Below are 25,995 nucleotides of genomic sequence, written 5' to 3' on the forward strand. Positions count from 1 at the left end.
GACAGCTCCGGCAGAAGGCGCTAGGCGCCATGGCTCGAAATTTGTCGACCAACGTCACTGCGCGACAGCCTTCCCCACGCGCAAGGCCTGCCCATGGTATGAACAAACGCAATGGCCAAGAAGAAGAAGAAGAGCGCGCAGCCAGACTCGAACGGCGAGGCCAGCACGGCGGCGACCAATGGCAGCGCATCAACGCCGAAGCAGCCGGCGGGCGAGCCGTCGACGTCGGCACTGATCATCTGTCGCAACAAGTAGGTCAGGGCGACAAGGACCTGTAGACATGGTGCGTATGCTTATAGTGGTTGAAGGCACTGGCGCTACATCTCGTCCTTCCACGGGCCGTGGCTGCAGCTCCCGCCTGAGGTGCTGGAGTCGCTCGCGCACAGCAACTACCTCTCGCCGCGCCCGCGCCCGATCGACCCGGCCGTCTTCTACGACCTGGTCAAGATCCGCAAGCACGTCGAGGAGGCGACCAACCTGGCCGTGCGCGCGACGAGCGGTCTGACGAGCGGCGCCCTCAGCAGCAGCAGCCTGCATGGCAACGGCCTGCTGGGACCGGCCGCCGCGCTGGGCATGGGCTTCGGCGGGGGCGGGGGGAAGCTGAGCCGCGAGCGGAAGCACCGCATGCGCGAGCTGGCGACGAGCAAGCTGAGCGCGGCGTACCATTTGGACGAGATCGCGGCGAGCGTTGCGACGATGCAGAGCGCGAGCACCCTCGAGGACGTCGCCCAGCTGGTCCTGCAGCGGAACCCCAGCGACGTCGACGCCAAGTACGTGCACTTCTTCCACGAGAAGATCCCGAGCCGGATGATGGCCCAGTGCACGCCGCTGGACACGCTGAACGACATCGTCGCCGAGCGGCCGACAGACGGGAGCGCGCTGCGGACACGCGCCCTGACGCGCATCTTCAAAGCCGACTACGCCAACTGCGCCAAAGACCTGACCGACGCCCTGGCCACGGCGCGCTGCCTCACCGCCCAGCACCGCAACGCCGACGACCAGCTCGTCCTGGCCAAGACGCACCAGGAGCAGTCCGCCCGCGACTGGCGCACCGAGGTCAAGATCGCCGACGACGACCAGCCGAGCTCGCTCGAGGCGCAGCTGCTCTTCCACCGCGCCGGCGTCTACCTGACCATCGCCTGCGGACATGTCCACGCCGCACTGGACGGGCTGAAGGAGCAGGAGGACGCCAAGGCCGCGCGCGACGCACGCCTCGCAGCCGGCGAAGAGCCCGCCCCCGAGACGGCGGAGGAGGCAGCGGGGAGACTCTTCCGCGCAGAAAGCCGCAAGCAGGTCCGCCAGAACGCCAAGCGCGCACTGAGGGACTACACGGCCTTCCTGTCGCACTTCGACTACACGCCCGGCGTCTCGGCCGAGGCTGCCGACGAATTCCTGCGCCGCTTCAGCAACGCGCCCAGCCAGACGAACGGCAGTCACGGCAGCCGCGGCAGCCACGGCAACTACGACACCAAGCTCGACCGCTTGCTGGAGGAATCTTCGGCGCCTCCAGCGTCGCCTGTCTCGGAGGCTCTTACGCCCTACCGCAAACCCCCCGCCGCCGACCGCTCGTGGCCCAAACTCCCGCCTCCGCCCGTGTTCGCTGTCAGCCAACTCTTCGACGCCGTCCCACCCGCCGCTTTACCGCCCTACCCGCCCGCGCCTCAAACGCCCCCATCTCCGATCCCCAGCAACGAGAGCCTGACATACCACCCCCTGCTCCCGGACGCCCTGCACTCTCTCCTCCTCGTGCACGCACTCCTCCAAACACCGCCGAAAGAACTGCTGCGGCACGCGCACAACGCAGCGCGGCTGGCAAGACTGCTCGATGGATATCCCATCTTTCTCGCCGCGCGGAGTCCGGCGCGGAGCGACTGGGTGGAGGTGCTGAGGCGAGGCGGGAACTGGGTGGGTTTGCTGCGCTCGTGGGAGTCTCTGTGCAGATCGAGTCCGCCGCCAGGTCAGAGCGTGGAGGCGAGTGGACAGGGGCAAGTGGCGAGGGCAGGAGCACGGAATGCAGGGGGAGCGGGAAGCGGGGAGACCAAGGAGCAGAGGAGGGAAAGGCAGAAACACGAAGCCATCCTCGAAGCGCTGGCAGATGAACGCGTCGTCGACGAGGAGAGCTTCCAGCGCGCCGTCAGGGCGCGCGAGAAGCGCTTCCGCGACGACGAGAAAGCAGAAGCGGCCATGGAAGCCTCCGCCGCATCATCGCCCACGTCCGCATCCGCCGGCTCGAATGGCACAGAGAACGCGCCTACACCACCAAAGCGCTGGGCGCAAGAGGAAGACGCCCGCGAGTACCCGATCAGCACCGAGCGAGCGGAAGCCATCTCGCGCTGGGTCAGGGATGCACCCGCCCTCACGTCGCAAAACAACACTGGCACGAAGAAGAAGCGCAGAAAAGGCACTGCGAAGAAGCCCGGTCTGTCAAAAGCGAGTAGTACTGGCTTGGCGGGCAGTGTTGCCAGCCTTAACGTTGATGAGGAGGTTGAGTAGTTACCTGGCTGTGCACGGGATATTGCACCTGTCGCGCGTCTCGGATATCATCTCATCTTACACGGGATTGCATATGTCGCGGGCCTCGGATATCATCTCATCTTGCAGCGATATGCAATTGAATCGCCTCTGGCCTACTTTGAGATGTTGCAAGCATCTGGGTCAGATTCAAAAGAAAAGTGGACATTGATCATCATCTCGTTGCAGTCATTGATTTGTGTTGACGTACAGCCACCTCATGTCAAGCCGAAAGATCTCGTGCGCCTGACCTCCATCACAACGAACATACGCACCCAGATGATACCCTTACCCAACGCCACACGAGCAATGTCATCGCGAAAATGACCACTCAGAGTTGCTGGTCACCACGTGCTGCCAGCCCTCTCCATACGCATCGAAACCGTCGCCCAACGCATCAACTTCATCCTGCACCCTCTGCCAGGCTGCCGCAGCTTCAGAGCCTGTGACATGCCACTCGTTGGTCAGATCAGCCTCGCTGATGCTGAAATCCTTGTCCGGATCTTCCTCACTCTTATCACCGCTCAGGTCATGCGGCTTGTCGTCCGACGGGCCACGGTTTAGCAGATCCTTCAGATCTCGCCTGTTTGCCGCCAGCCAGTATGCTCGGTGAAAGCGCTTCTCCGTAGCTTTTTCCGCGTCGAAAGTCCACTTGTGCTTCTCCTCAAGGAATCCTGCCTGAACGCACTGGGCTAGGAGCGATCGCTGGTCGGAAGCCAACGTCGTCCAGTGGATCTCATTGTGCCGGTACCAGTGGTATCCATATGCACCGATGGTGATCGTTGAGTCTGGAGTAGGTTCGTGTTTAAATGGGTTTGCTGCGTTGTGAAGGACGAGCAGGGAGTGGCGGCCGCCATCCTTGATGAAACCCTGTGATACATGAGAGAGGTGGCGGTCGTGATATTCGGATTGCAGCGTAGTTGCGAAAAGCGCCTGGAGCCAACGCTCCGCGAAGTCGTAGCCTTTTGGCAAAAGTTCGTAATGGTACACTGACCACTTGTAATCTTCGTACTTGCTGACGATGGGCTGAGGTAGCTCATCGCGCGTTGGAGGCAGCTCAACGACGGTTGGATTGCACACTGCCATTTGGGGCTGCAGGTAACCGAGCGTTGTGCTAGCGGAAAGCGTATCATCATACGGGCTCTGATGTGTTGTGGTAGCAGTCGCAGGTCGTAGCTTTCGAAGTATTTCAGGTACTACTGCTGGCGTGACCTTGCGTCTCTTAGTGGGACCAATTGCTTTAGGTCTGGAGGGCTTGGGTGTGGGCAACGGCATATCTGCCGGCGTTTGTGCTTCCAGCATGCCTGCCGCAATGGTATGTCTACGTGCTTCGGCCTTTCGGCAGTATGCCTCTTGCCTGCGTCGGGTGGCGGCGTCCGGCCGCCTTCGAGAAGTCTTCGCAGATGCTGTCACCAAGTCAGTATGAGTGTATCGCGATCTAAAGACTATTTTCGTACTTACTTGCCAAGTTGTCGGTACGCCATTCTTGAATGGGTGGCATCGAAGGGGGTTGGCCATGGTGGTCGATCAAGGTGGGAGACGATGCGATTGACGAAGCTCGGCGTGACTGAGAGGGATGAAGAGGAGGCGAATACTGCAAGTTTAGAGGTTGGACGTAAGGCGCTTGATAGGTGGCGGCGTAGTCTGGCAATTGCGGTTGCCGTCGATAAACGGGTGAACGATCCCACGCCGGAGTCAAGAAGCCGGGCAGGGCCGGTTGTAACTGATCATTGACTGGCCAATCATCTTGACTACCTCCAGTACCATCAGTGTTCCATATCGTCGAGCCATTCGCATTGACAATGTCCGGGCTTGAGGCGAGGTACTCGCGAGTCCGCGGCAGGAGGTTGTGGAGGCTTGAGGGTAGTTCCTGTGGAATATGGCTGATTCATTTCAGCTGCCGTTGGTGGAAGAGGAGGGCCATTTACTTACGTGGAGATGGGACGATCGGCACGTGGCAACAGCTTTTGCAAGCCATTGTTGCGGAGTGGTGGAGTTGGTAGGCGACGCTCTGCGTACTGGCACGTGATTTGGTGAGAAATCTGGCCGATCTCCCATGGCTCAGGTAGGTATATGGTTTCATTGACGGGATCGACGTGGTCAATGAAGCCATGCGCCTCAGGTGGTGGGCTCAATGCATGATGTGCAGTGAAAGCATGTCCATTAGGCAGTGGCACTAGGCTGGGTGGCAAGTGCTGCCAGGCACCGTAATTTTGAGCAGGTTCGATTGGGTGATTGGCAAGTGCGTCTGCATTCACCTCATCCGACGTCACATGGAGCAAACGTTGGTGGGCGGCGCCAAGATAGTCGTTGGGGATATACATCGGACGGCAAAGAGCGTGATGGTAGCAATCCAATGGCCGAGTTCGTACTTCGCATGGTTGATACAGCTGCGAAGAGGCGAGCTGTAGGTTTTATAGACGGTGCAGGCGGGGTTGTTGCCTTGGCGAGAGTGAAGGGGAAGGAGCGGTCTGCAAGGTGAGAGAAAGAGCCTGCGAAAACGCGCGCAAAAGCGAGCGAAGCAGCAGCTATCCGTCTCTTGTTACTCTGATTGGAAGACTGAGCGGGCCCACAGAAGATGAAGCCGGTTGTTCGCTCAATCGAGAAGTAGAGCAAACGGACGGCTCTAGTGAAGGGACGAGCTGAGACGGTACATGTACTCTCAAAACAGGCAGAGCTACCCGCAGATACCCATAGTTTGAGCATAGACAGCATGGATGAGAAAGGCACGATCGAACTTCGACAGCGATGAGAGATATAAAAGAACTGGCAGGGCTGGGGTGACTGACGCATGGAACATGCTTGGTGGAACGGGTACCTGCAGTAGCGCAGCAGCGCGTGAGGAGTGGAGTCATCTCGTTCTAAAGTTGGTCTTTGTGAACGATACACATGACCTGTCAACGAAAAAACAAGACACTGTCTCAGCCTCAACTGGGTTCGCGCATGACTCTGAAGCGAATCTCGCTGCCCCCAGCGACCTCTTCATATCGTTCTAGCTCTTGGAAGTCCCTGCGGTTCATTGAAGTCCCGAAGTACTGGAGGAGTTGCAATCGAACGGGATAATGCGAGGAAGTCATGCAATTGTTGAGCTGTTCCATGCCGCCCATGGTTTCCGCGCGCCTGTTATCCTACTTTTCCCAGGTATCCATGCCTACGCTTAAACGCCAAATGTTCAATGCTACTTGCGAGTCGTGGTTGCTAGCAGTGGCAACCTTAGACAACACGCTTGACCTGGGGCACATATTAGTGTTGACGGGTGCAGTATGATTTGACAGACTCACCTCGAAGAACCTCTTCAACCACCAGACCTGGAACCCGCCATTTGCGCTGAGTACAAGGAGCTGGAAAATGCTCCACCACTTGACTCGCGCATTGGTGCTCTCAGCGGTATTCCTGTGTGTCCTCTCGCGAACGACAATGTAGCCCTGCTCATCCTTGACCTGCGAAACGAGTTCTGACAGCTGGCGCACTGCATTTCTGTCAGTATACCATATTTCCACACTCCCACACGGTATCTACGTACCCTCCTTCTCCAGGGGATCCTGCGGCGCCTCCGATTCAGACACGTAAACAACGCCGTGAACGTTGAACGAGACCTCCTTTGTGTTTGCGCCCCAGTGCTCGTTGTTGAAGCAGTATGTGTATTTGCCGTCTTCCGCTGCGTCGAAGGAGTGGTCGCCAGAGGACACGCCGCGCTCGTGGACTTGGTAGCTGCGAGATGGTGTCTCAATCTACACGCTCATTGTCAGCCATTGGCCATTCCAACAGCCACAGCTGATGTTGAAAGTTCCATGCATACCCAAAAGTCAATCTCCAAGTTTCCACTACCACCAAACTCCCTATCGCCGACCTGGAAGGTGACTGTCATCTTGTCGTCCTTGTGCAGCTGCTCGTGGAAGCATTCGCGCTGGTGCGCCTTCATCTGAATGTTGTGCGCCGACGTGAGGGAGAGCAGGCCACTCGCCGCAGCGAAGAGACCGTAGGACGAAAACAGCATCTTTACGGTGGGTCTGAGTAGCTGCTGTGTTGTTGCAAAGGGATGGTGTTGTTGCAACTCGCCAAGCAGACCCCCGAGATGCCAGCTGTTGCCCGCAATTTGAATGGCCTGTGCACCCTTCTCTATCTCGCCCGCGCCAACGTTCCTCCCCTGACGTTCAGTTTCCATCATGATATTTTGCCAGCCTCGTCGCCTATCAACACTAAATCTCTCCGGATGAAGAACATTCAACGCCTGGTCTGTATGGCTCTTCTATAACCGATATTGGTACCAAGTTCGATGATGGTTGCTCCCCAAATCCGAGATGTTCCCAATTAAAACGAGCATTATCCTGAAAGTCACCGTGACTGGCTTTAAGAATTGACATTCAAGCAATGTAGAATGGATCAGCTCCTCTCTTAATCTCCAGATGATGTCTGGAAGTTCTGCTATGTCTCTTCCGCTCCTTTGGATCTCACCTCTATCACATCAACTCTTCTTATTCAGTTGATTGCCACTATCTTAACTGAATTTCTACGCAGCGCTACGTGCTTAGTGTCCTTCTGAATCCTGCTTCACCGCGTCCCGTAAAGTTGGAGTGCTTTTCGACACCGTTCGTCAATGACTTCCGCGTCAAAAATCCACAATGGGCTCTCCTTCACTTCACCTGGCTGCCAAGACAAGTATGCCCCACCAAATAGGTGCAACGGAACTCCAACCCCCTACGCAGCAGCATCGCAGTCGATGCCAATCAACTGTCTGCTCAATCTTCACACAACATAGCCCAGCATGGCCGACGTAAGCGGGCCACCCAGGCGCGTGTCCATGGCCTACATTCTCGGATTCAGCAATAAGCCCTTCAAAGATGGAGGACCGCCTGCCCCACCGCCGCCGCCTCCACCTCGTCACCCCGGCGCATTCAAGCAGATGGTAAGCGCCCACTGCGTTGCCATCCAGGAGTCGCACTGACTATGAACAGGTCACTACACCCGGCGGCGTCATTGAGTGGGCTGCCAGTGATGGTCGTCGCGGCAGGCTCACAGGACCGGGCAAGCCACGTCTGACCGCTACCAACCTCGCGCAGGTGCCTGAAAGCAAGGTGTCGGTTAAAGCAGCATCAAAGAAGGATGCCGCTGAGGACGACATCGGTGGTTTGCTCGGCGGCGGCGACCTTTTTGGTGATGGGCCTGCTGCACCAGCCACTGATAAAGTCGCAGAAGATGACAAGCCCGCCGACAGCGGCTGGACCAAGGAGCAAGACGACAAGCTCTTAGAATTGAGAGCCGAGAATCCAAGTGGCCCTTGGGTTGACACCGCCAAAGAGCTGGACAAGAAAGAACACGAGTGCAAGAACCGCTTCAAGCAGATCAAGCCAAAGGACTGGAAGCCAAACAATGCCAAAGGTGGAGGCGGCAGCAAGCAGAAGCAAGGCAAGCAGAAGGGACAGAAAAACCAAAACCAGGGCGAGCAGAAGGAAGACGATAAGAAGGAAGACGGTAAGAAGGAAGACGACAAGAAGGAAGACGATAAGAACGACGACGACAAGAAGAATGAAAATGCTACCAAAGGCTTTAAGGCTGACGACAGCGGCAACGCATGGCCTGGCGCTAGTGACGGCGGATGGGGCAATACGGACACCAACGGGGCCACCCAATACAACGGTGGCGGGTGGAATACTGGTGACATACCTGCATGGCCTGGCGCAGAAGACACGTCTGATGACAAGAAGGAAGACGGTTTCAATGCCGACAACAACGGGTGGGGCGGTGGAGGTTGGGACAACGGTGGGGGCAACAACGGCAGCAACAACACTTCCAATGACAAGACGTCCAACAAAGGCTCCTCTCACAAAGACTCTTCTTCTCAAAAGGACGCCAAACCACAGTCCAATAAGGCCGCCTCGCAGACAGGATCCAAGCAGCATTCCACCCGCGAACCCGAGAAGCCATCCGCATCAGCGCCCACTGAATATGAACTCAAGCCCGACTCGACCTTTTCCGCCGACGACTTGCGTCTCATTGCGAGAATTCTACAGCAGGACTGTCAAATGGTGTGGAACAGGGTAAGCTGGAGGTTCAAGGACAAGACTGGGAGGAACCTGCATCCGGATGTGTTCGAGAAGAAGATTACGGGCAAGATTGACGACAGGAGCAGCGAGCATGGCAGGAGATGATAGTTGTGCGGCGCAACGTCATTGTAGCTTGCGAGGCGGATATTGACAGCTCAAATGCGCCGCTTTCGAGCAATTCGCGCTCGTACGTGAGTCTGTACTGTACACAGGTTGAGAGGAGTGAGAGACAAACACCCCACCTTTCGGCATTTTCCGCTGCGCCCACCACATGTCTAATCACTTCGGATGCCCCAAGTCTTGAGAAAGCTTGATCGTTGACACAAAACAGGTATACACTTCGATTGTCGACCTAGGCTCTCGCCGACGTTCCTGGTCTACCCGACGATGTTACATAGCTCCGACGAAAAAGCTCAGATGTAGGATTGATCTATATCTGATAAGATGAGATCGATGAATTGTCCCACTCGAGCTGCGCGTTCAAGCAATCAGGAGCAATGTACAGAGAGCTTCAACTTGTGTGCCTGACATGCCGCCCAGATCCTGACCAAGTGGGAAAAAATTCTGCAGACTAAGCTTTGTACAGCACTCTTGTCCTGGCACAAGGTCCCCGAGACACAGTTGCCTTTACTACCCACTCTTTTAAGACCAGTGGGAAGATACACCAGCGACTAGCAACCCCTGTTAGACCCAGGGAGTTTCGATTACCAACCGCTGTGCCTTTCGTAGGGCTGTTCGTTATGCTCATGATTCTTCTTTCGGTCTGTACTCACAGATGTCCTGCGTTTAGAGATTGTGTTTGAACTGACTTCCAAGAGGTCTTCCTATGCTATTCAAAAGCCCCGTTGTACAGAATTTGCTTATCGAGTACCTACCCACCGCTATTGCAACTAATCAATCGGTCGTTATGTTTGTTGCAACCTCTAGAGGAGCTTTGCAGGTTGAGAGCCACAGCAGCTAGGTCGATTGGCTTGAACTACGACTCGCTCCTACCTCAGTTGACCTTTCTTGAGGCAGCGCGAGCTGATGATGTTGTCCTAGTCTCCGTTTGCGCAATGTCTTTGCTTTCGAACCTCCTGGTCACCGCGTTTGCTGGACAGTTCTTTTCTTCGTCGATACCCATTACCAGAATGGCATCACTTAGTCCACCTCTCCAGCCACGGTTTGTGAGCATCAAAGGCTCGTCTGGTCCAACGTGGAATGGCAATCCCTTTACGGTGCCATGCATACCTTCTGGTGCGTACCAAGGCGGTACAGGCGAAGATCATTTCCTAATTGCGGACTCCAGTTACACTCGCAATACTTCTCTACCATTCTGAGTCGATCATCAAGCGATGTACTTGGAAGAACGTCTCATGTTTGTCACCCTGTCTTCATCATCTCCGAATCATCCTAGAGGCCTACATCATGGTCTCAATCCTCGGTACCTCCGTCGCCCCGGCCGCTATCTCCCACATATGCAAGTCGTCTCACGTCGTTTAGGTTACACGTAAACTGTTCAACCTTCATGGAGGTAGACTTGCCGGTTTCAACCCTCAAGAGCACACCCGATCGCTTCTGCCAAACCACTAACTCTTAGCACTTATCGAGAAAGCTGATCATCATTACTATATCGTGGAGTCCTTACCAGAAATAAACGGTCTGTGCTCGATTTTGTTTCATCCCTTTTGTGAATATGTATCGAGACAGTTGTTACGAAAATCAATGAGACCTCCATCATAATTATTAGTCTGTGCGCTCATCACAGAAATGAGTTCAACCCCGTTTCTGTTTATCTGTCTGTGTACTTGTGATACTAACAAGTCAACCCTCTAGCACGTTCGTTTCTTGCTGTGTGCACTCTTTTTTGAAACGAAACCCAGTAAATACTTTGCATGTTTGACAGCCTTTGCGTATCTGTGCTTGGAGTGCAGACTATCCTATACGAGTTGAGACTGGAGCATTCTGATCCTGTCGAAGATGAGATGGGAGAGGGCAGGCCTCCAGCCGATCAGCAGGACAAGAAATCGGACCCCTCAGACCAAGCCCCTAACATACCTCCAGCCGTGAATCAATCAACCGCGACACCTACGATAGGCCTACATTTCCGTACCTTAGTTCCAATTGTATCACCAGGAGCTTCCCGTATCAGCAATTTATTTCAACTAGAAATAGGACAGATGACCTTAGAAGAAGGGGATGAAGACAATGAACATGGAGAAGAGGTGATTGTAGAGATCCTCAACCTTGTACACCTAAAGAGGAGAGTATTCCGCAGACCAACATTGCACAAATTCAACCTCGGACAAGAGTATTTCGATGTGATAGTATAGGATGGAACTACAAGAGATATTCTTGTGACATTGCATGGAGTATATCAGTTTTATGGTACAAGGAGGAGGATGCATTTTCGGGGCCTCAGCTGGTATGCACCAAACTGCTGGAAAGGGCTAGGATTACCTTTATATGAAAAATGAGCCACTGTGCCAGACAGTGGTGTACGGATTCCAGTATGCATACAACGCGTACAGGGACACGCTAGCGAGACGGCTAGCTGCAAGTGACTAAAGGTATGGACTATTTGTTTATGGTTGGTGGTATTCACTGGAGAGCATCAGCAATCGGGGATACGATTCCCCGGCGGGGTAAGGACGATGCACTGAAGAGGCTGCGTAAAAACGGCTGTGTTTCCTGTTTGAGCGGGTAGCGAGGTTGAATGCACGCGAGCATGAATTCTAGAGGGCAGTCTATAGAGGGAGAGGATTCCCGTGCAGGTGTGTTTACAGTGGATGAAGATAATACTCTATGTTTTCCAAAGAAATATTGCTGACGGAGTATAGGGGTACCTGGTGGTCAGGGTCCTTGGCTCCAACAAAGCGGCGCGGCTGGGTACAGCGAGCCTCCCGATACAGGACTGGAAAGGAGCACGGAGAGGATAGTCAGGATGTTGTCACGCACGGCACCAGGGGAGGTGGTGCAGCTTCCCTCGGTTGGGTGGCAGGCTAAGTTCGTTGGGAGTCATGTCGAAGGTGGGCGAGAAGCCCTGTTTGGGAGATCGAAGTTGCGTTAACCGGACAATAGCGCTTGGTGACTTAGCGGTGTCTGTAACGTGCGAGGTGTCGCAGCAGTTTGGAGTGCGGTGGTGGCTGACGAAGGAAAGCGGGAGGCTTCCTTTGCTTTGTTCGCAAGCGGCGAAAGAATTGGCTGCTGCGCAGAGTGGGTTTGCACTTCAAATTTTCAATCTCTTCAAGCGCTTCTTTGATACCTGTCATGGTTGCTGAGATATTGTGTGTTGAAGTATAGGTGTGTTTTAGTGATCGCGGTCAGCACGCGAATCCGGTCGGCACGCGCACGGACACGGTAGCGTTGTTTACAGCTACTCACATATACATACTGTCCGTAGCTTCACCCAATACAACCTCAGTTGAATCCGTCAATATTTCTGCACATGTGTACTGATCACTCACGATCTACCGCGACACGCGACACATGGTGAGGTGATGCTATATTTTGGCGACGGATCGTTTTGCTGCGGGCAATGTGCCCCGCGGTCAGCCGTAAGGCAGGGAAATGATGCTCAAGAAAACAATACAGAACTGGTACAGCTGACAGAGCTCCTGCGAAAGCTCTGACCTAATGTAGCCTCGTTTCAGTATATATTTGCGTCTCACGGCTCCATAGGTTGCCGTAATCACGCAAAGCTCCGCAACTTGCGTGCTCTCCGAGGAGATTGTTGTCACAATGTGCGGTGTCAGGATGATGCACCTACACTAATCATGACCTTACCTTGAATTTAGGTGAGTAAGCCACATGTGACCTGTACTTGCCGTTCCACAGCAGGCCGGCCGCTGCTTGGTGTGGACCTCCATTCATAAGGGATACATTAATCCTTACGTTGGCGGGAAGGTCTGGCTGCATGAGGCTGCTTCTATAAATCCCGCCTGAAGCAGGTTTGATACAAATCTTCTGTGTTCAACGCATCCAGCTTCATCATAGGCTTCCGCCAAGTCAGGCCACCAACACCATTCGCAGAATGTCGACAAGTAACCTTGGTAACGATTCATCTCCTGATGTCCCACTGCAGCCAACACATTGCTAATCTCAATATCCAGAGAGTCTCCGTTTCCCTATTGCCCGGGCAGCGAAATCTAATGAGCCACCTAAAGAGTTAATTCAGCTGCAGGACACGTGTCCATTAGCAAAATTGCAGCTCTTTGACGGAACGCCGACATGGATTGCAACGAAGCACAAGGACATCTGCCAGCTGTTGAGTACCAAGGGTTTATCTAACGTGAGTACCATATCATCCTGGGGATCAGGCAATCTGGATCTACATCCTAAGACAGCTTATAGGAGCGGTACAGTCAGCCAGGCTACCCGGAGCTTTACCCTAGCGGGAAAAAGGCTACCGCTGAGACACCAACTTTTGTGCACTTGGATGACCCTAAGCACGCCGAACAAAGGTATAAACAGGATTATTTTATCTTCTGTATAGTTCAATGACTTACTGAATAAGGGCTATGATCGAGGAGCTGTTCACACGGGAAAGAATTGCGGCACTGCGTCCCGAAATACAACGAATCGTCGACCACGTTCTGGACGCTATCGTTGAAAAGGGCTGTGCCCAAGGTCCAGTAGATCTTGTCGAAGACTTCGCGACGCCGATTCCGACTCGGATCATATACGGTATCCTCGGGGTCCCAGAAAAGGATATCCCTGAGCTTTCGAAGGCTAGTGCGATCCGCTTATCTACGAGCGGCTCAGCCACCGATGCTGGAGACAAACATCTCCATGATTACATGAGTGCGCTAGTGGACAAACGCATCCAAGCTCCTGGCGATCCTAAAGACGATCTCATCAGTAAACTCGTTGTCGAGCAATACAGACCAGGGCATGTCACACGAGACGATATACAGAGGTTGGCCTACCTTGTCCTGGTAGCCGGCAACGCCGCCGTTATCAGTTCGATCAGTCTTGGAGTCCTTACCCTCCTGCAGAATCCCGAACAGTTAAACGTTCTAAAAGAAGATTCCAGCACCGCTACTGCTGTTGCAGTGACTGAGGAAGTTCTTCGTTACCACACCCCGTCGTCGTTGAACAGCAGAAGGGTGGCCAAGCAGGACACTATTGTAGGCGGAAAGGTGAGGACATCTTTCGATGGCTTTCATAGTTTAGCTTTCTCATAGATACTCACTATGTCGCAGATCATCAAAGCAGGCGAGGGCATCGTGGGTGCCGTACAAGCAGGAAATCGCGATCCCGACATGTTTACGAACCCCCACAATTTTGACATTCGACGCGACATCGACCCGGACAAGAACCTTGCATTTGGATATGGTCCGCACAGATGCCAAGCGCAGTGGCTCTCCAGAGTAGAGTTGGAAGTGGCGTTCGGTGAGTTCCGTCTATCTTTGTGACATTCGATGATCTAGCGTAATAACGGCAAGCAGCCACGCTCTTCAAGAGGCTGCCAAAGCTGAGACTTGCCGTCCAGCCCGAGGATCTAGAGTATACGTCAGCGACTCAGAATGTCGGCGTCTCGCACTTGCCTGTGTATTTTTGAGTCGCATTGGACGACAATGTCTCCATGCAAGGGATCTAACGGAGAATGCAAGTTCACGGTGTTCGTTTGAGGTCATTCACGCCTTGAGTATCGTATCTATATATGTTTAGAAGAGGCCTTGATGTGGTCGACATGTTTACAATGGTTCGAAATTGGGTGATCTGCTTGAGTTAGGGGATATCAGAAAAGTGTTTGCAGCACAAGCGGACACGTTATAGCACGGAAATGTCAAGGCCGAGGGTTACCCAGAGCAATGTCATAGCAGGCACGTGAGAACTGTTTTCGCGTCTATGCAGTGCATAAACATGTCAGCATTTCGCTATTCCATGTCAAACGCTCCATGGCGGGAGGAATTTGGATTAGATACTGACCAGGACCCGCCTGCCGACATTGTGGCTCATTTCGTCGATGCCAGTTCCTGGGGAAACGAGGGGATATTGCCAGCAAGGTCAATTGCGTATACAGCGGATCACAAACGAACTCGTATTTCGTCAGTTGTAGCGCAACCCTTGGGGAACGGGATTGACATTGCATAAATTTATAAACCACCATGGAGGTTACTGTTACGATCAAGGAGCAACTCGCACAACAACACTGAACGAACAGGACTACGCAACGATACAAGAGGAGCCAAGGAACTGTATTATCGATCGACCCGAGCAGTGAGGCCGCGTCGGCGATACTCAGTATGATCATCAATCTCAGTCAAGCAACTCGAGCAAGTTAGGCCGCGTCAGTATACTTGGTACGAGCAGTATACTCAGCACGGTCAGTATACTAAACACGAGCAGTATACTCGGTACGATCAGTATACTAAACACGAGCAGTATACTCGGTACGATCAGTATACTCAATACCGAGCGATCTGAGCAAACCCTCCTGCTAAAGTATATAACAAGTAGACACGCTGCCCTTATGGCATTGTGTTCAACCTCATCAATCAACTTTGTTATTGGAATCTCAACTGCTCTCGAGCCAGACAGTATACTCTGTACTACTCATTGCAACCAGTTGCCATGGTCTTTGACTAGACGACTACCTGACTATTACGAAGGTTATTACAACCCGCCCGGATAGTCTACCCCTGACCACCCGAGCTTTGCTTAGGTGACTGTCAACCCCTATGGCTTTCTGTACCTCTGCTCATCCCCAAGAACCAATCGAATAGTGTCTACGAGCTTTGCTTATGGCACGAATCGCAACAGTTACACATAGGTCTAGGGCTATTGTTCGACATGAGTACCACACGAACGGCCTGGCGATCAATTCCTCTGAGTGCTGAGAGTCAAACATTTATTGGGAGGACTCTATCAACAGCGCTCAGGATTCATGGACATAGAGAAGCGAAGCGGACCCACGCAGCCAAGCAGTCAGGCTACATATAGCGCACCGATTTCTATGATTCGAATTATGTGGTGGCGATAGCAGTCCTACCTCGATACGAAAATCCGTACTATCCACTGTCTGTTTTATGAATGGGTAAATGTGGTGAGGGTTAGGAAAAAAAGTTGGGGGCTTGGAAGAGCGGATTCAGGGTCAGGGTTAGGACAACTTTGAGGGAAAAAAAAATTTGCATTTAAGGTTTGTATCTATAGAGCAATGCAGCAAAAATCAAATACAATCTTCTGCATTGCAATGCAAGTTGTCATTGTTGAGCTATTTGTGTTGGAAGGTGGTGAATGCTGAACTGTATTTGGGGTTGACTTGGAATGCGCTAGACTGGAAGAATGGATTCAGGGTCAGGGTTAGGACAGCCATTGGGCTTGTGGACCCTGCGTCTCCACTGGTCTGAGGGAATGCCCTCAATATCACATGCACACTTAATGCTGAATCTTGATTAATCCTGGATCTTCATTTGCTTTACTCTTTATTCCATGCCTTGAGTGCTCAACTGATCGCATGTATATATAGCCAATTCAAGTGCTCAACAAAGTGCTTCAACCAGGCCAAAGGGTCGTACCCAACACCCGGCTGTAAAAAGTTTAGACCATAGCTGCACCTAGGTTAAGCAAGATACCAAGACTATCGACTGTGGCGTTCCAAGCATCCAGTTTCAGCCTATTTGAACCTACATCGCTTTGTCTGCAAGCATCAATGAGGTCTCCGAAATGTTCCAGACCCATCCGCGGCATGGTTTTATACAATTCATATTCCAACTGCCACCCCAAACGTGTCCTTGCCCCCCAAAGTGAATTAGGGGCAGGAAGAGGGATTTCTCGGAAGCTCTCGAATGTGTCGCAAGGTACACCAATCTTGATGTGAACCATGTGAGCGATCAAAAGCCAAACAACTACTGTTCTGCGATGACTTGGTCAGCAGAGATGGGATGCATTAGAGGCAGGATTAGACGCCCTTACCTCCGTCTAGATTCAGCGAAGACCCAATCTTCCCAGCTGGAACTTGGGTACATTCTCTCGTCCAGGAAAAATGGCTGATTGCAAATTTTCTTGAAACTTTCACAAAGGTTCTGACGCATCAGATGAAGTCCCGATTATGGAGCGAGTTCTCCTACCTGATAAGTGACTAGTATCTCCAGATTCAAGTCTGGTTCAGCCTTTGAATTGTCGATAACTCTCATCATGATGTATATGAGCTGAGCTTGTATAGCTGCAAGAAGGTCGTGCTTCGAAATTAGGCGCTGTTCGGTCTACACAGGATTAGCGGGAGAGCATACAGAAATGGGAGTCCGCCGATCAAACCTTTTTGGACGTGGAACTTTGTTCTGATTGGATCAGGCGCCATAGAAATGGCTTAGTCTCGAGGTTATGAGACACAAATACTTGTGCCACACCCATGCAATTGACTAATGGCTCAGGTAGAGCAGGCTCCATAGCACTCATTGGGCGATACCAGTGTCCGTGTATGAAAGGAGGGAATGTCTCTCTACGAAGCATCATCTGTGGAAAAGCACGAAGCATCTGCATGGCTACACTCGCGGTGCAATTTTTCACAGGGTCGGACCTTGATATTGGAGACAGAAAGTCTGAATTTGGTGAGACGCATGTACGTCGGACAGCAGCTGGGGCATATTCACCTTGACAAGGATCACGCTCAAACCAGGAAAATTCGGCGAGCGCAAGATCTCCTGTGTAAGGATTGGCGTCGAGGTCGCGATTGCCACGGAGAAATGACTCAGTCGGCATATCCTCAGAAGCAGGATCAGAAAGATGGAGCGAATTGCTCTTGGGGCTTTGCAAAAGAATGTCATCGAGCGCATCCCAGCCCATGCCGATCTGTGTTAGGCCGAACGCATACATATCGCTCGAATTCCCGCTCATGCTGCTATCAGTCGACAAGACCGGTGTAAAGGCCTGCGTTACGTTTTGCGGTTGGCCATCATTAGCGACCTGGCCGCCGTTTGAAGCAGCCATAGTAGCCGTAGCTGTAGCTGTAGCCATGTCGTACACACAGTCGAGGTTCTTACTGAGGCATCGCGAGCATCGGGGCTGCAAGTCGCACTTTACTTTGGCCAGATTGCAAGCTCGGCATGCCCTAGCACGAGTTCGAGGCCGATTCTGGGTACGCCGACAGTATAGCACGTGTCGTTTGTACGACGTTTCTGGGAAGAAATTAGCAATGGGGAATTGTGGTGCTACTGGAGAACAACCTTTCAAAAATGGTTTGCGGCAAAAGCCACATAATCGCATGGACCCAGGCGATGAAGTTGGAAAAGACAAATCTAGTCCAAAATTCATGCAGGGCATAGACAATGATGTCGGGGAAGAGATTCAAGATTGGTTTTGGTCTTGCATTAATTACCCTGAGTCTGAGCCTGATAGGAATGGTGGAAGGATCGTTTGTTGTGCGTTCGGCCAAATTGGCCGTTGGTAGATATCGGGACAAATTAGCCGCTAGCTCGTAACCAATTTGGCCGGGGAATAAGTCACGTGATGCAGCTCCCAATGTGCCCATATACCTTTCTTGCTTTCAGAATACAGTAGTATACAGGACCTCTATTGACCTCTACTGTCTTTCTATACTCAGATTGAGCCGACGTCCACTGCCTTCCATACTACTTAAATACTCTCTACGCTTATTTTGTAGACTGGGCTTCACCACACTTCTGTTTCCTCTTTACTGGATCTACTTGAGTCATCATGAATGATCCAAAAAGCCCTGAATATGCAGTCGAGAAGGACCCGGGACTCCACTCCAGTGCAAGTACGCAAGAATCTAGAACCGATCCGACGTCGCCAACGCTGCCTGGCACGCCTCTGCAACAGGAAGAAGAGAAAGAATCCAGCCCCAAATCTAGCCCAAGGACCGTACATGGCTGGAAATGGGCTGCTGCAGTTATGTCTCTCTATATTGGAGCACTAATCTACGGGCTCGATGGTACTATAGCTGCAGACATCCAATCCGCTGTCATCGAACAATTTGACGAAGTCGAGAAACTCACGTGGATTGGAACTGCTTTCCCTCTTGGCTCCCTGTGCGCTATATTACCTGGGTAAGTTGAGCCTCCTACATGACTGCAGTCAACAAGATGAAGCTGATTTGATATTGAAAGGGCGGCCTTGTATACTATCTGCAATCTCAAGATAATGTTCATCGGGAGCATTGTACTTTTCGAAGCCGCTTCTGCGCTTTGTGGAGCAGCATCTACCATAGACGCTCTTATCATTGGCAGAGCAATTGCCGGTGTCGGCGGGACTGGTATCTTCCTTGGGTACGTCGGTTCTATGAAGCATATGACAAAAGCTCTGCTAACATCCGGTCAGTATCCTTAACTACATCTCCCTCTGTACAACCGAACAAGAACGTGGTCGCTATATCTCGGGCATTGGCGTAGTTTGGGGATCGGGTGCTGTACTTGGCCCCGTGGTAGGAGGGGCGTTCGCTACGTCTTCTGCAACATGGCGATGGGCGTTCTACATCAATCTGTGAGTTGACATGAAATGTCCCGTTATGCTTCTTGCTGAGTTAAACTTCAAGTGTCGTTGCCGGGATCTGTGCACCGGTGTACATCTTCTATCTCCCCCCAGTCAAGCCGCATGGCACTGCCGACTTACCCATCCTCCAAAAGCTTAGAGCTCTCGACTGGACTGGTTTCATCGGCGGCACCGGAGCGGCAGTGACACTCATTATGGTTTTGACCTTTGCAGGCTCAAGTTGGGGCTGGAACGACGGCCATACAATCGCAACATTTGTCGTCTCCGGAGCGCTGTTCATACTGGTTTTCCTCCAGCAGCACTTTTCCCTATTCACAACTCCTGAAATGCGCATGTTTCCCCCGCGCCATATCCTCCTGAACAGCACACAGACGCTGCTGAACATCAACACTGCCATGGCTGCCACCAACCTCTACGTCCCTGTCTACTATATTCCCGTCTATTTTGCCTTCACACAAGGCGATTCACAATTGATGGCTGCTGTCCGCCTACTCCCATTTATCTGCTTTCTAGCGGTATTGAACATGGCCTCAGGTTCCCTTCTCCCCAGAGTCAATTACTAGTAAGCTCTCGTATTCGCTTGAGTATCTTCACAAGCTAACTGCTTCAGTTGGGCATTATATCTGATCGGTGGAGTCCTCATGACAATTGGAAGTGCTACAATGTTCACAGTCACACCCAACACCCCCATAGAAAACGTCTATGGTTATAGCATCATACTCGGGGCTGGCACTGGGTTGGTCTTCAATCTTGGCTTCACGATTTCTGGTATCACTATCATGGCGGAGACGGGCAATGGTCTGGATCTCCAACTGGTCATCTCCATGCAGAATCTTTCTCAACTTGGGTTCCAGACGATCAGCTTGCTCATCGGAGGCCAGATCTTTCAAAGCCTCTCGATGAAAAACCTCACGCACGTGCTCAGCGGGTTAGGGCTCTCCCAGGCAGAAATCAGGAGTGCCATTGCAGGAACTCGTAGCGCCGTGTTCACGCGTCTGAGCCCTTCTCTCCAGGAAGAAGCAATCATGGCCATCACAAATGCCATGAGCCGAGTTTATATTCTCAGCATAGCGGCTAGCGCTATCACAACCATTTGTGCAATGCTGATGAAGAAGGAGAAGCTTTTCCCAACCACGGGAGAGAGGACGGTGATTGCAGACGGAGCTTGAAGTTCTTCAAAGTCCTCGTGGAGTTTATGCTAGTAGGTGCTATGCTTTATTGTCGGTCCTGAACACGGCACATGCGGCACATGTGCTCGTGAAAATGGATGCTCCCACAGTTTGAAACCCGGATGGTCGCTCAGATCGGGCCTGTCTCCATAGTGTGATTAACAAGTTAGACATGCACATGTCGCTGAAAGAGGAAAGTGGGAGTCATGATAGGCACTTTGTCACGGTTTAGAGTGCTCCTGCCTGTCAAACCTCACCTGCCATGAGAGTGACTGCCACGTCACACTAGCGTTGTTTACAGCTACTCAACTATATATACTGTTCGTAGCTTCACTCAATACAACCTCAGTACAATCTTCAACTTCTTCCCTTTGCGTACAGTTCACTGAACTCCAACAGATACCGAGACTTTGGTGATAACAGGGATCTCCATCCCAATTGGATTTTAATCTCGTCAAGTGTTACGGGTTGGGGTATCTCCTTGTCACGGTTAAGTTGCCTGCTTGCAGTTGGCCGCATGGGCGCTTATTTACTGATTGGTTGCTATGTTGCACAACTACATGTTGCAAGCTACACAGCATCAACGTAGACATTTTGTGGAAGGGTTGAGATGATTGACTTGATTCGTCTGTCCGTGAGCTATGGCGAGGATTGATTGGGACTATGGAAGAGTGCATATATGTGAGAGGGGGCCAGCTGGGGATACCACCTGCTCTCTGAGATAGATGAATTGGTAGAAGAGAGGTTCAGGCTTGTTGAAGATAGGAGTGTAGAAGAGACTAAACGTGGGGATATTACAAGTAGGGTAAAGGATAAATGATAAAGGAGGGATCAAGTATGGGAATACCACAAACCCACCAACCCTTGCCAGGTTCCACGGCCGATTGCAAGCTGGACATTGGCTTCGTAGATGATGAGAGCGCTCACGTCAACTCCAAGCATCACTAGTCACGCATTCTCGTGCTGGGAGAGCTCAAGAGCAACAAGCTGGCCGACCAAGCGTCCAAGGCGTGGCTAGACCTGGGCCGGTATGTGAGGGAGATGCTTGCTGCTCAAGACAGCCGCCGCTTCGTTCTTGGATTCACGCTGTGTGGATCGCTCATGCGGCTGTGGAGCTTTGATTGACTGGGGGGCATTGTCTCCAAGCAGTTTGACATCAATGAGGACGGCCTGCAGTTTGTGTCTGCAGTGTTGGGGTTTCTCTGGATGAACAAGGAGTAGCTGGGCTTCGATCCAACCATCATTACAGCCGGAAACAAGCGGTACATCAAGATTGAGCGGGACAACGGCAAAGAGCACCTTGTCATTGACAAGGTGATATAGCGAGTAGCTTGTGTCGCCGGTTGAGCAACAACTTGCTGGAGAGTGCACTGGGAAGACAATCCTGACACTTTGCTTGTAGTCAAAGACTCTTGGCAGTACCTGGAGCGCAAAGAAGAGGGTGAGCTACTACTTGAAGCAACCAAGAAGGATGTGGTGAGCGTCGCTAGGTACTTCCACCACAAGATGGTCCATGTCCGTGATCAAGATGACAATATCCGCACAAATGTCCGCAAAGGCCTGGACATAATAATAGCGGAAAACTATGCGCCAAGGAAGCAGATGCCGCCGCCGAGCACCACTGAGCAGCGGGCTTCACGAAGAGATGGAATCAGCAGTCTTGCTAGGCAGAAGCGATCCTCGAGTTGCACGGACACACCACTGCCACCTAGCAAGCGCACTTGCTCAAGCTCTCCAACGAAACCAGCCATTGCAAACCGCGTCCATCGCTGCATAATTGTGCATGACTATGAGAAGCCCATCTACAGAGAAAGCTCCCAAAACAGTCTGCTTGCTGCATTCAAACAATGTATCATAGGGTACAAGTCCTTACATACACGAGCGGGCATGCTTCAACGCAGCATCTCACCAAACAACCTCCTGGTGAACGAAGACAAGGGCAACTTGTCATGGCCCGCATTACTGATGGACCTCGACCTTGCAATCAAGGAGCAACGTGAGCAGGCCTCTGGAGCGTGCAGGAAGACCGGCATGCGAGCTTTCAAGGCCATTGGAGTGCTTTTAGACGACGAACAGCACTTGTTCATGCATGATCTCAAGTCGTTCTTCTGGGTGCTGTTCTGGATCTGCATTCACTATGACGGACAGCAAGAGAGGATTGTTCCACGATTTGACAAGTGGAACTATCTTGATGCTGAAGAACTAGCTAGCCCTAGATGGACTGCTCGCTATATACAAGGTCTGTACAACAAATAAAACTCTTGTTTCTCACAAGCTTACGCAATTTGAACTAAAGTAAGGGGAGAATCGAGAGTAGCATTGTGACACGCTTGGTTGGGTCAAGTTCCAAACGGCCACGCCTTCTCCCAGGCTTCTCTTTCAGGTATATTGGTGGCAAATGTACTGATGATCTGATCCTTCATCTGTGACAAAGCGTCCAGAGCCTCGTCGTACTGATCCGACTTCACAATACCCTGCTCTGGAAATAGTTCTCCCAAGCTGTCTTTTATCAAACGCATCACTTCCATACCTCGTACTACGCCTTCGACATCAGCCTCGAACTCTTCTCGTTCTTTATCTGAAAAGGCGAAAGGATAAGTCGAGTCTTTGTCCGCCGAGAAGTCATTCCAAGTTGACTCTAGCTCAGCTATCTGTGAGAGATAGGTCGCCTCGCCATCGATAAGGAGATTGCGTGCTAACACTAGAAGCAGATACTTCTGCGTATGTTGGAATTGGAGTGCAGTATAAAGCCGTGGGTTTTGGTGATTCGTGAGGGTGTTGTACAGTGAACAGAGGGATTGCTGTAGATATACCGTATCAGCATGCTCTCTTGCAAACGACTCCAGTTTGTCCAAGTCCTTCCGTGGCTGTGGTCGCTCCAGACCGTTGATGGGTGGGCCAATATAGTCAATAATATGAGGCTGGCGGGCGTGGAAGTAAAGCGGAGATGTTTCTGTTGACTGCCAATCTATAAGACCCACAACTTTAGTAGGCTCAGAAGGGTCGACGAAAATGTTAGCAACGTGTAAGTCGTCGTGCCAGAGATGGGCTGACGAGAGTTTTTGATCTGTCGGGAGCAGATATTGTATCATGTCAAGATAACAGTGCAAGGCCTTCAACTTCTTAGCTTTTGTTGGTCGAAAGGTTCCTGGGCCGCACAGGGTTATCGGAGACTTAGGTAAGTCGGAAATCTGGCTGATGCAGGCTATTTCACGCTGTCCGATTGCGACATGATATGCTTCTAAAGAGTTCCCTTATTTTGTTAGTTAAACAGTCTTTTTCTTCTTCAGTCGCAAAACTTACAGGGCCCTCTGTCGAAGTTGATTGCCGCTCTGCCGCCATCGAAGGTTTCGCGTGATGTTGACGGGCCAACAGCAAAACTCTCGTTTGTGATATGATCGCCATTTGCGTCGATGTAGAGTGGTTCGCTACTGAGCGGGTCTTTCAGATCCTTCGAGAAATAGAGGCTTCCATACTTCGTGAAGGAGACTGACGTCCAGGCCTTTTGAAAAGCAGCGATGGCCTTGACAACAGTAAATCTATCTTTTATATTCATGCTTGGCCAGACGTGTTCTAACTCGATTCCCGAGACCCTTTCCATGATGATGTATTCTGCACCAACCGGAGTCTCGTCGGCCTGGGAACACCAGGCTAGAACTTTGGGGACAGGAGTTCCAAGAACGTTTCGTGCCTGAGGTGTGTTAATCAAACGCACAAGCGCAAAGCCTAACAGGGAAAACTTACGAAACTCATTGTCGCAACTTCGCTTGCCGTGGTAAAATGAGGTAAACCAGCATTCGGGTTGGGGACTTTGGCTACAACTCGAGAGCCGTCGTCCATAGTAAGCAGCATACTCTTGTTGTACATGCCGTCAGGATACTTCGCGACACTGACACATGCTTTTGCCCCAACAGCCTCAGCAGCACAGCGAGCAAGTTCATTGACGTTGAAGCGCACATAGCGCTGCGCCATTTCGTGCTTCTCATTGCAAATGAAGCGGCCTCGAGTGTAATTGAATAGATCTTCACCATATTTGAGATCTGGATGAATTAGCAACACAACTATTGTTTCTGGCTTTGGATGCATCTACCAGGAAGCAACGCTCGTGGGAGCTGTTGAGGATGAACGTGCTGATTTGTCATAGTTCTGCGGCTTTCTTTACGAAGGAGCTAGTATTTATTGAGTTGACACTTTTGGCCCGTGTGCGCCCCCATCACGCATGCCCAACACTATAGATTCTATACTATTGCAGCCCCCCACACCTATTAAACATGCCTATTTCACGTCGCAAAAACTTCAAGTACAAGGAGAACAAGGTTGTGAAGCCTCCCAAGACTGGGCGCACTGAATTAACTGTGGTTGAGCGCGCGTTTGCAGTGGGGGCTATCACAGGATTGCGGGGTGGCTATGCCTCTGTTGGAGACCTGGCCAACGCCATGGGCCGCACCACGACTGCATTGTCAAACCTGATAAATAGGGTAGAAAAGAAGCGTGCGAACATAGACGGCTTCTTGTGGGACTCAATTTTGTACAACAACGAACTGGGTCGTGGTCGGCCAACGCTCCTATCCCAGGATCAGAAGGATCACATCATTAGGATTGTCACCTCCTCCCAGGAGAACCGCGAGAAGGAGCCTTGGCAGGCAGTCAGAAGAGGTGATTTCAATGAGGTTATACCCAAAATGAGCATTGAAACCTTCCAGAATGTGATGTATGAGGCTGGGTATGCTCGGAGGAAGCCTGGGTGGAAACCAAGCCTCACAACTGAACAAGAGGAGGAGCGATTAGAGTGGGCACTTGCCCATAACCCTGATCTTCACAAGGAGTATGATAACCTTGGCTACGACTTTACTAAGGTGGTGTTTACCGATGAAACACCAGCTCGAATTGGTGAAGAACGAGGCATGATAAGGACATGGTGCACTGCTGAAGAGAAGTGGGACAACAATGTCAAACACGATCGCAACACCAAGAACTGTTGCCTACAGTTCTATGCCTCATTTCGGTACAATCACAAAGGTCCTTGTCATGTATATTACCCAGAAACAAAGGCAGAGAAGGAATTGGCAGCAGCCCACATCAAGAGGTTGAATCAGGACCAGAAAACACGTGACAACAAGCTTCAAATCCAGGCACGCAGAGCCCTTAACCACCTTGAAGAGGCTGATATCAATCGTCGATACAACACCAGGAAGAAGCAGTATGTGCCATCAAAGATGGATTACAAGCGTGGGGAGCGTGCACATGGAGGAGTCGATGGATACCGACATCGTGAAGGTGCCCTCAAGAAGGTTGTCCCATGGATCAATTCACTCAAAAAGAAGGGGATACCTTGTATACTACAACAGGATGGGGCTCCTGCTCACAAGACACGTATTTCTAACGATTACCTTATTATTGAGGATATTGAAAGACTGTGGTGGCCAGGCCACTCACCCGAGGTCAACGCAATTGAGCATGCCTGGCCATGGATTCGACGGCATGTGACTCATGAATTCACTCCTTCTTGTGATGCCAAGGAGTGTGAGGATCAGTGGGTGAAGCAATGGGAAGCCCTGCCTATTGAAACAATCAATCGGTGGGTGATGCAGATTCCTGAGCAGGTAAGACGGATTATACGTGCAGGGGGCAAAAACAACTTCCATGGGTAGCTACAACACCAAAAAAGAGTCAGGACAGCTCAAATGTATGTAATTCAAAAGCTTCACCATGTCATATTATCCCCAAATGGCATGTGCTTGTTGTTTTGGTGGGAATTACTATGAGTGTGGTGAACGATTGTCATGTTTGGGTCTGCGCGCTCACGGGTCAACTCAATAAATACTAGCTCCTTCGTA

General features: G+C 51.7%; 10 protein-coding genes across 10 annotated transcripts; 6 read left to right on the forward strand and 4 right to left on the reverse strand.

Moving 5' to 3' along the window:
• Nucleotides 1-111: 111 nt before the first annotated feature.
• Nucleotides 112-2,658, forward strand: BU25DRAFT_469682 (uncharacterized protein; the record flags this gene model as incomplete). The annotated part of the gene is made up of 2 exons (XM_033710773.1): nucleotides 112-251; nucleotides 309-2,658. 2 exons carry the CDS (start codon nucleotides 112-114, stop codon nucleotides 2,491-2,493), a joined length of 2,325 nt encoding a protein of 774 aa, XP_033561424.1. The 3' UTR covers nucleotides 2,494-2,658.
• Nucleotides 2,659-2,757: 99 nt separating this feature from the next.
• Nucleotides 2,758-3,827, reverse strand: BU25DRAFT_411284 (uncharacterized protein). Its single transcript, XM_033706516.1, has one exon. It carries the CDS (start codon nucleotides 3,811-3,813, stop codon nucleotides 2,824-2,826), a length of 990 nt encoding a protein of 329 aa, XP_033561425.1. The 5' UTR covers nucleotides 3,814-3,827; the 3' UTR covers nucleotides 2,758-2,823.
• Nucleotides 3,828-5,353: 1,526 nt separating this feature from the next.
• On the reverse strand, nucleotides 5,354-6,562 carry BU25DRAFT_369025 (transmembrane emp24 domain-containing protein 2 precursor). The gene is made up of 4 exons (XM_033703916.1): nucleotides 6,311-6,562; nucleotides 6,035-6,242; nucleotides 5,793-5,980; nucleotides 5,354-5,742 (listed from the first exon to the last, which is right to left on the reverse strand). Exons 1-4 carry the CDS (start codon nucleotides 6,506-6,508, stop codon nucleotides 5,725-5,727), a joined length of 612 nt encoding a protein of 203 aa, XP_033561426.1. The 5' UTR covers nucleotides 6,509-6,562; the 3' UTR covers nucleotides 5,354-5,724.
• A 714-nt stretch (nucleotides 6,563-7,276) lies between these two features.
• Nucleotides 7,277-8,660, forward strand: BU25DRAFT_431790 (uncharacterized protein; the record flags this gene model as incomplete). Its single annotated transcript, XM_033708677.1, has 2 exons — nucleotides 7,277-7,417; nucleotides 7,467-8,660. The coding sequence occupies 2 exons, from the start codon at nucleotides 7,277-7,279 to the stop codon at nucleotides 8,658-8,660; spliced, it is 1,335 nt and encodes a 444-aa protein (XP_033561427.1).
• Nucleotides 8,661-12,486: 3,826 nt separating this feature from the next.
• Nucleotides 12,487-14,539, forward strand: BU25DRAFT_491699 (cytochrome P450). Its single transcript, XM_033711584.1, has 6 exons — nucleotides 12,487-12,586; nucleotides 12,647-12,825; nucleotides 12,888-12,997; nucleotides 13,051-13,675; nucleotides 13,739-13,928; nucleotides 13,985-14,539. Exons 1-6 carry the CDS (start codon nucleotides 12,568-12,570, stop codon nucleotides 14,095-14,097), a joined length of 1,236 nt encoding a protein of 411 aa, XP_033561428.1. The 5' UTR covers nucleotides 12,487-12,567; the 3' UTR covers nucleotides 14,098-14,539.
• A 1,540-nt stretch (nucleotides 14,540-16,079) lies between these two features.
• Nucleotides 16,080-17,354, reverse strand: BU25DRAFT_393973 (uncharacterized protein; the record flags this gene model as incomplete). The annotated part of the gene is made up of 4 exons (XM_033704721.1): nucleotides 16,080-16,395; nucleotides 16,455-16,564; nucleotides 16,610-16,744; nucleotides 16,797-17,354. The coding sequence occupies 4 exons, from the start codon at nucleotides 17,352-17,354 to the stop codon at nucleotides 16,080-16,082; spliced, it is 1,119 nt and encodes a 372-aa protein (XP_033561429.1).
• An 840-nt stretch (nucleotides 17,355-18,194) lies between these two features.
• On the forward strand, nucleotides 18,195-20,158 carry BU25DRAFT_422101 (putative efflux pump antibiotic resistance protein; the record flags this gene model as incomplete). The annotated part of the gene is made up of 5 exons (XM_033708134.1): nucleotides 18,195-18,547; nucleotides 18,608-18,766; nucleotides 18,819-18,980; nucleotides 19,033-19,551; nucleotides 19,600-20,158. The coding sequence occupies 5 exons, from the start codon at nucleotides 18,195-18,197 to the stop codon at nucleotides 20,156-20,158; spliced, it is 1,752 nt and encodes a 583-aa protein (XP_033561430.1).
• A 1,506-nt stretch (nucleotides 20,159-21,664) lies between these two features.
• Nucleotides 21,665-22,414, forward strand: BU25DRAFT_459022 (uncharacterized protein; the record flags this gene model as incomplete). The annotated part of the gene is made up of 1 exon (XM_033710250.1): nucleotides 21,665-22,414. The coding sequence occupies one exon, from the start codon at nucleotides 21,665-21,667 to the stop codon at nucleotides 22,412-22,414; it is 750 nt and encodes a 249-aa protein (XP_033561431.1).
• An 83-nt stretch (nucleotides 22,415-22,497) lies between these two features.
• On the reverse strand, nucleotides 22,498-24,130 carry BU25DRAFT_342141 (uncharacterized protein; the record flags this gene model as incomplete). Its single annotated transcript, XM_033702895.1, has 3 exons — nucleotides 22,498-23,411; nucleotides 23,462-23,849; nucleotides 23,903-24,130. The coding sequence occupies 3 exons, from the start codon at nucleotides 24,128-24,130 to the stop codon at nucleotides 22,498-22,500; spliced, it is 1,530 nt and encodes a 509-aa protein (XP_033561432.1).
• A 253-nt stretch (nucleotides 24,131-24,383) lies between these two features.
• BU25DRAFT_469715 (uncharacterized protein) lies at nucleotides 24,384-25,645 on the forward strand (the record flags this gene model as incomplete). Its single annotated transcript, XM_033710774.1, has 2 exons — nucleotides 24,384-25,358; nucleotides 25,396-25,645. Exons 1-2 carry the CDS (start codon nucleotides 24,430-24,432, stop codon nucleotides 25,643-25,645), a joined length of 1,179 nt encoding a protein of 392 aa, XP_033561433.1. The 5' UTR covers nucleotides 24,384-24,429.
• Nucleotides 25,646-25,995: the final 350 nt, after the last annotated feature.

Source organism: Macroventuria anomochaeta (assembly GCF_010093625.1).
Source record: "Macroventuria anomochaeta strain CBS 525.71 unplaced genomic scaffold BU25scaffold_18, whole genome shotgun sequence".
Taxonomy (NCBI): Eukaryota; Fungi; Ascomycota; class Dothideomycetes; order Pleosporales; family Didymellaceae; genus Macroventuria; species Macroventuria anomochaeta.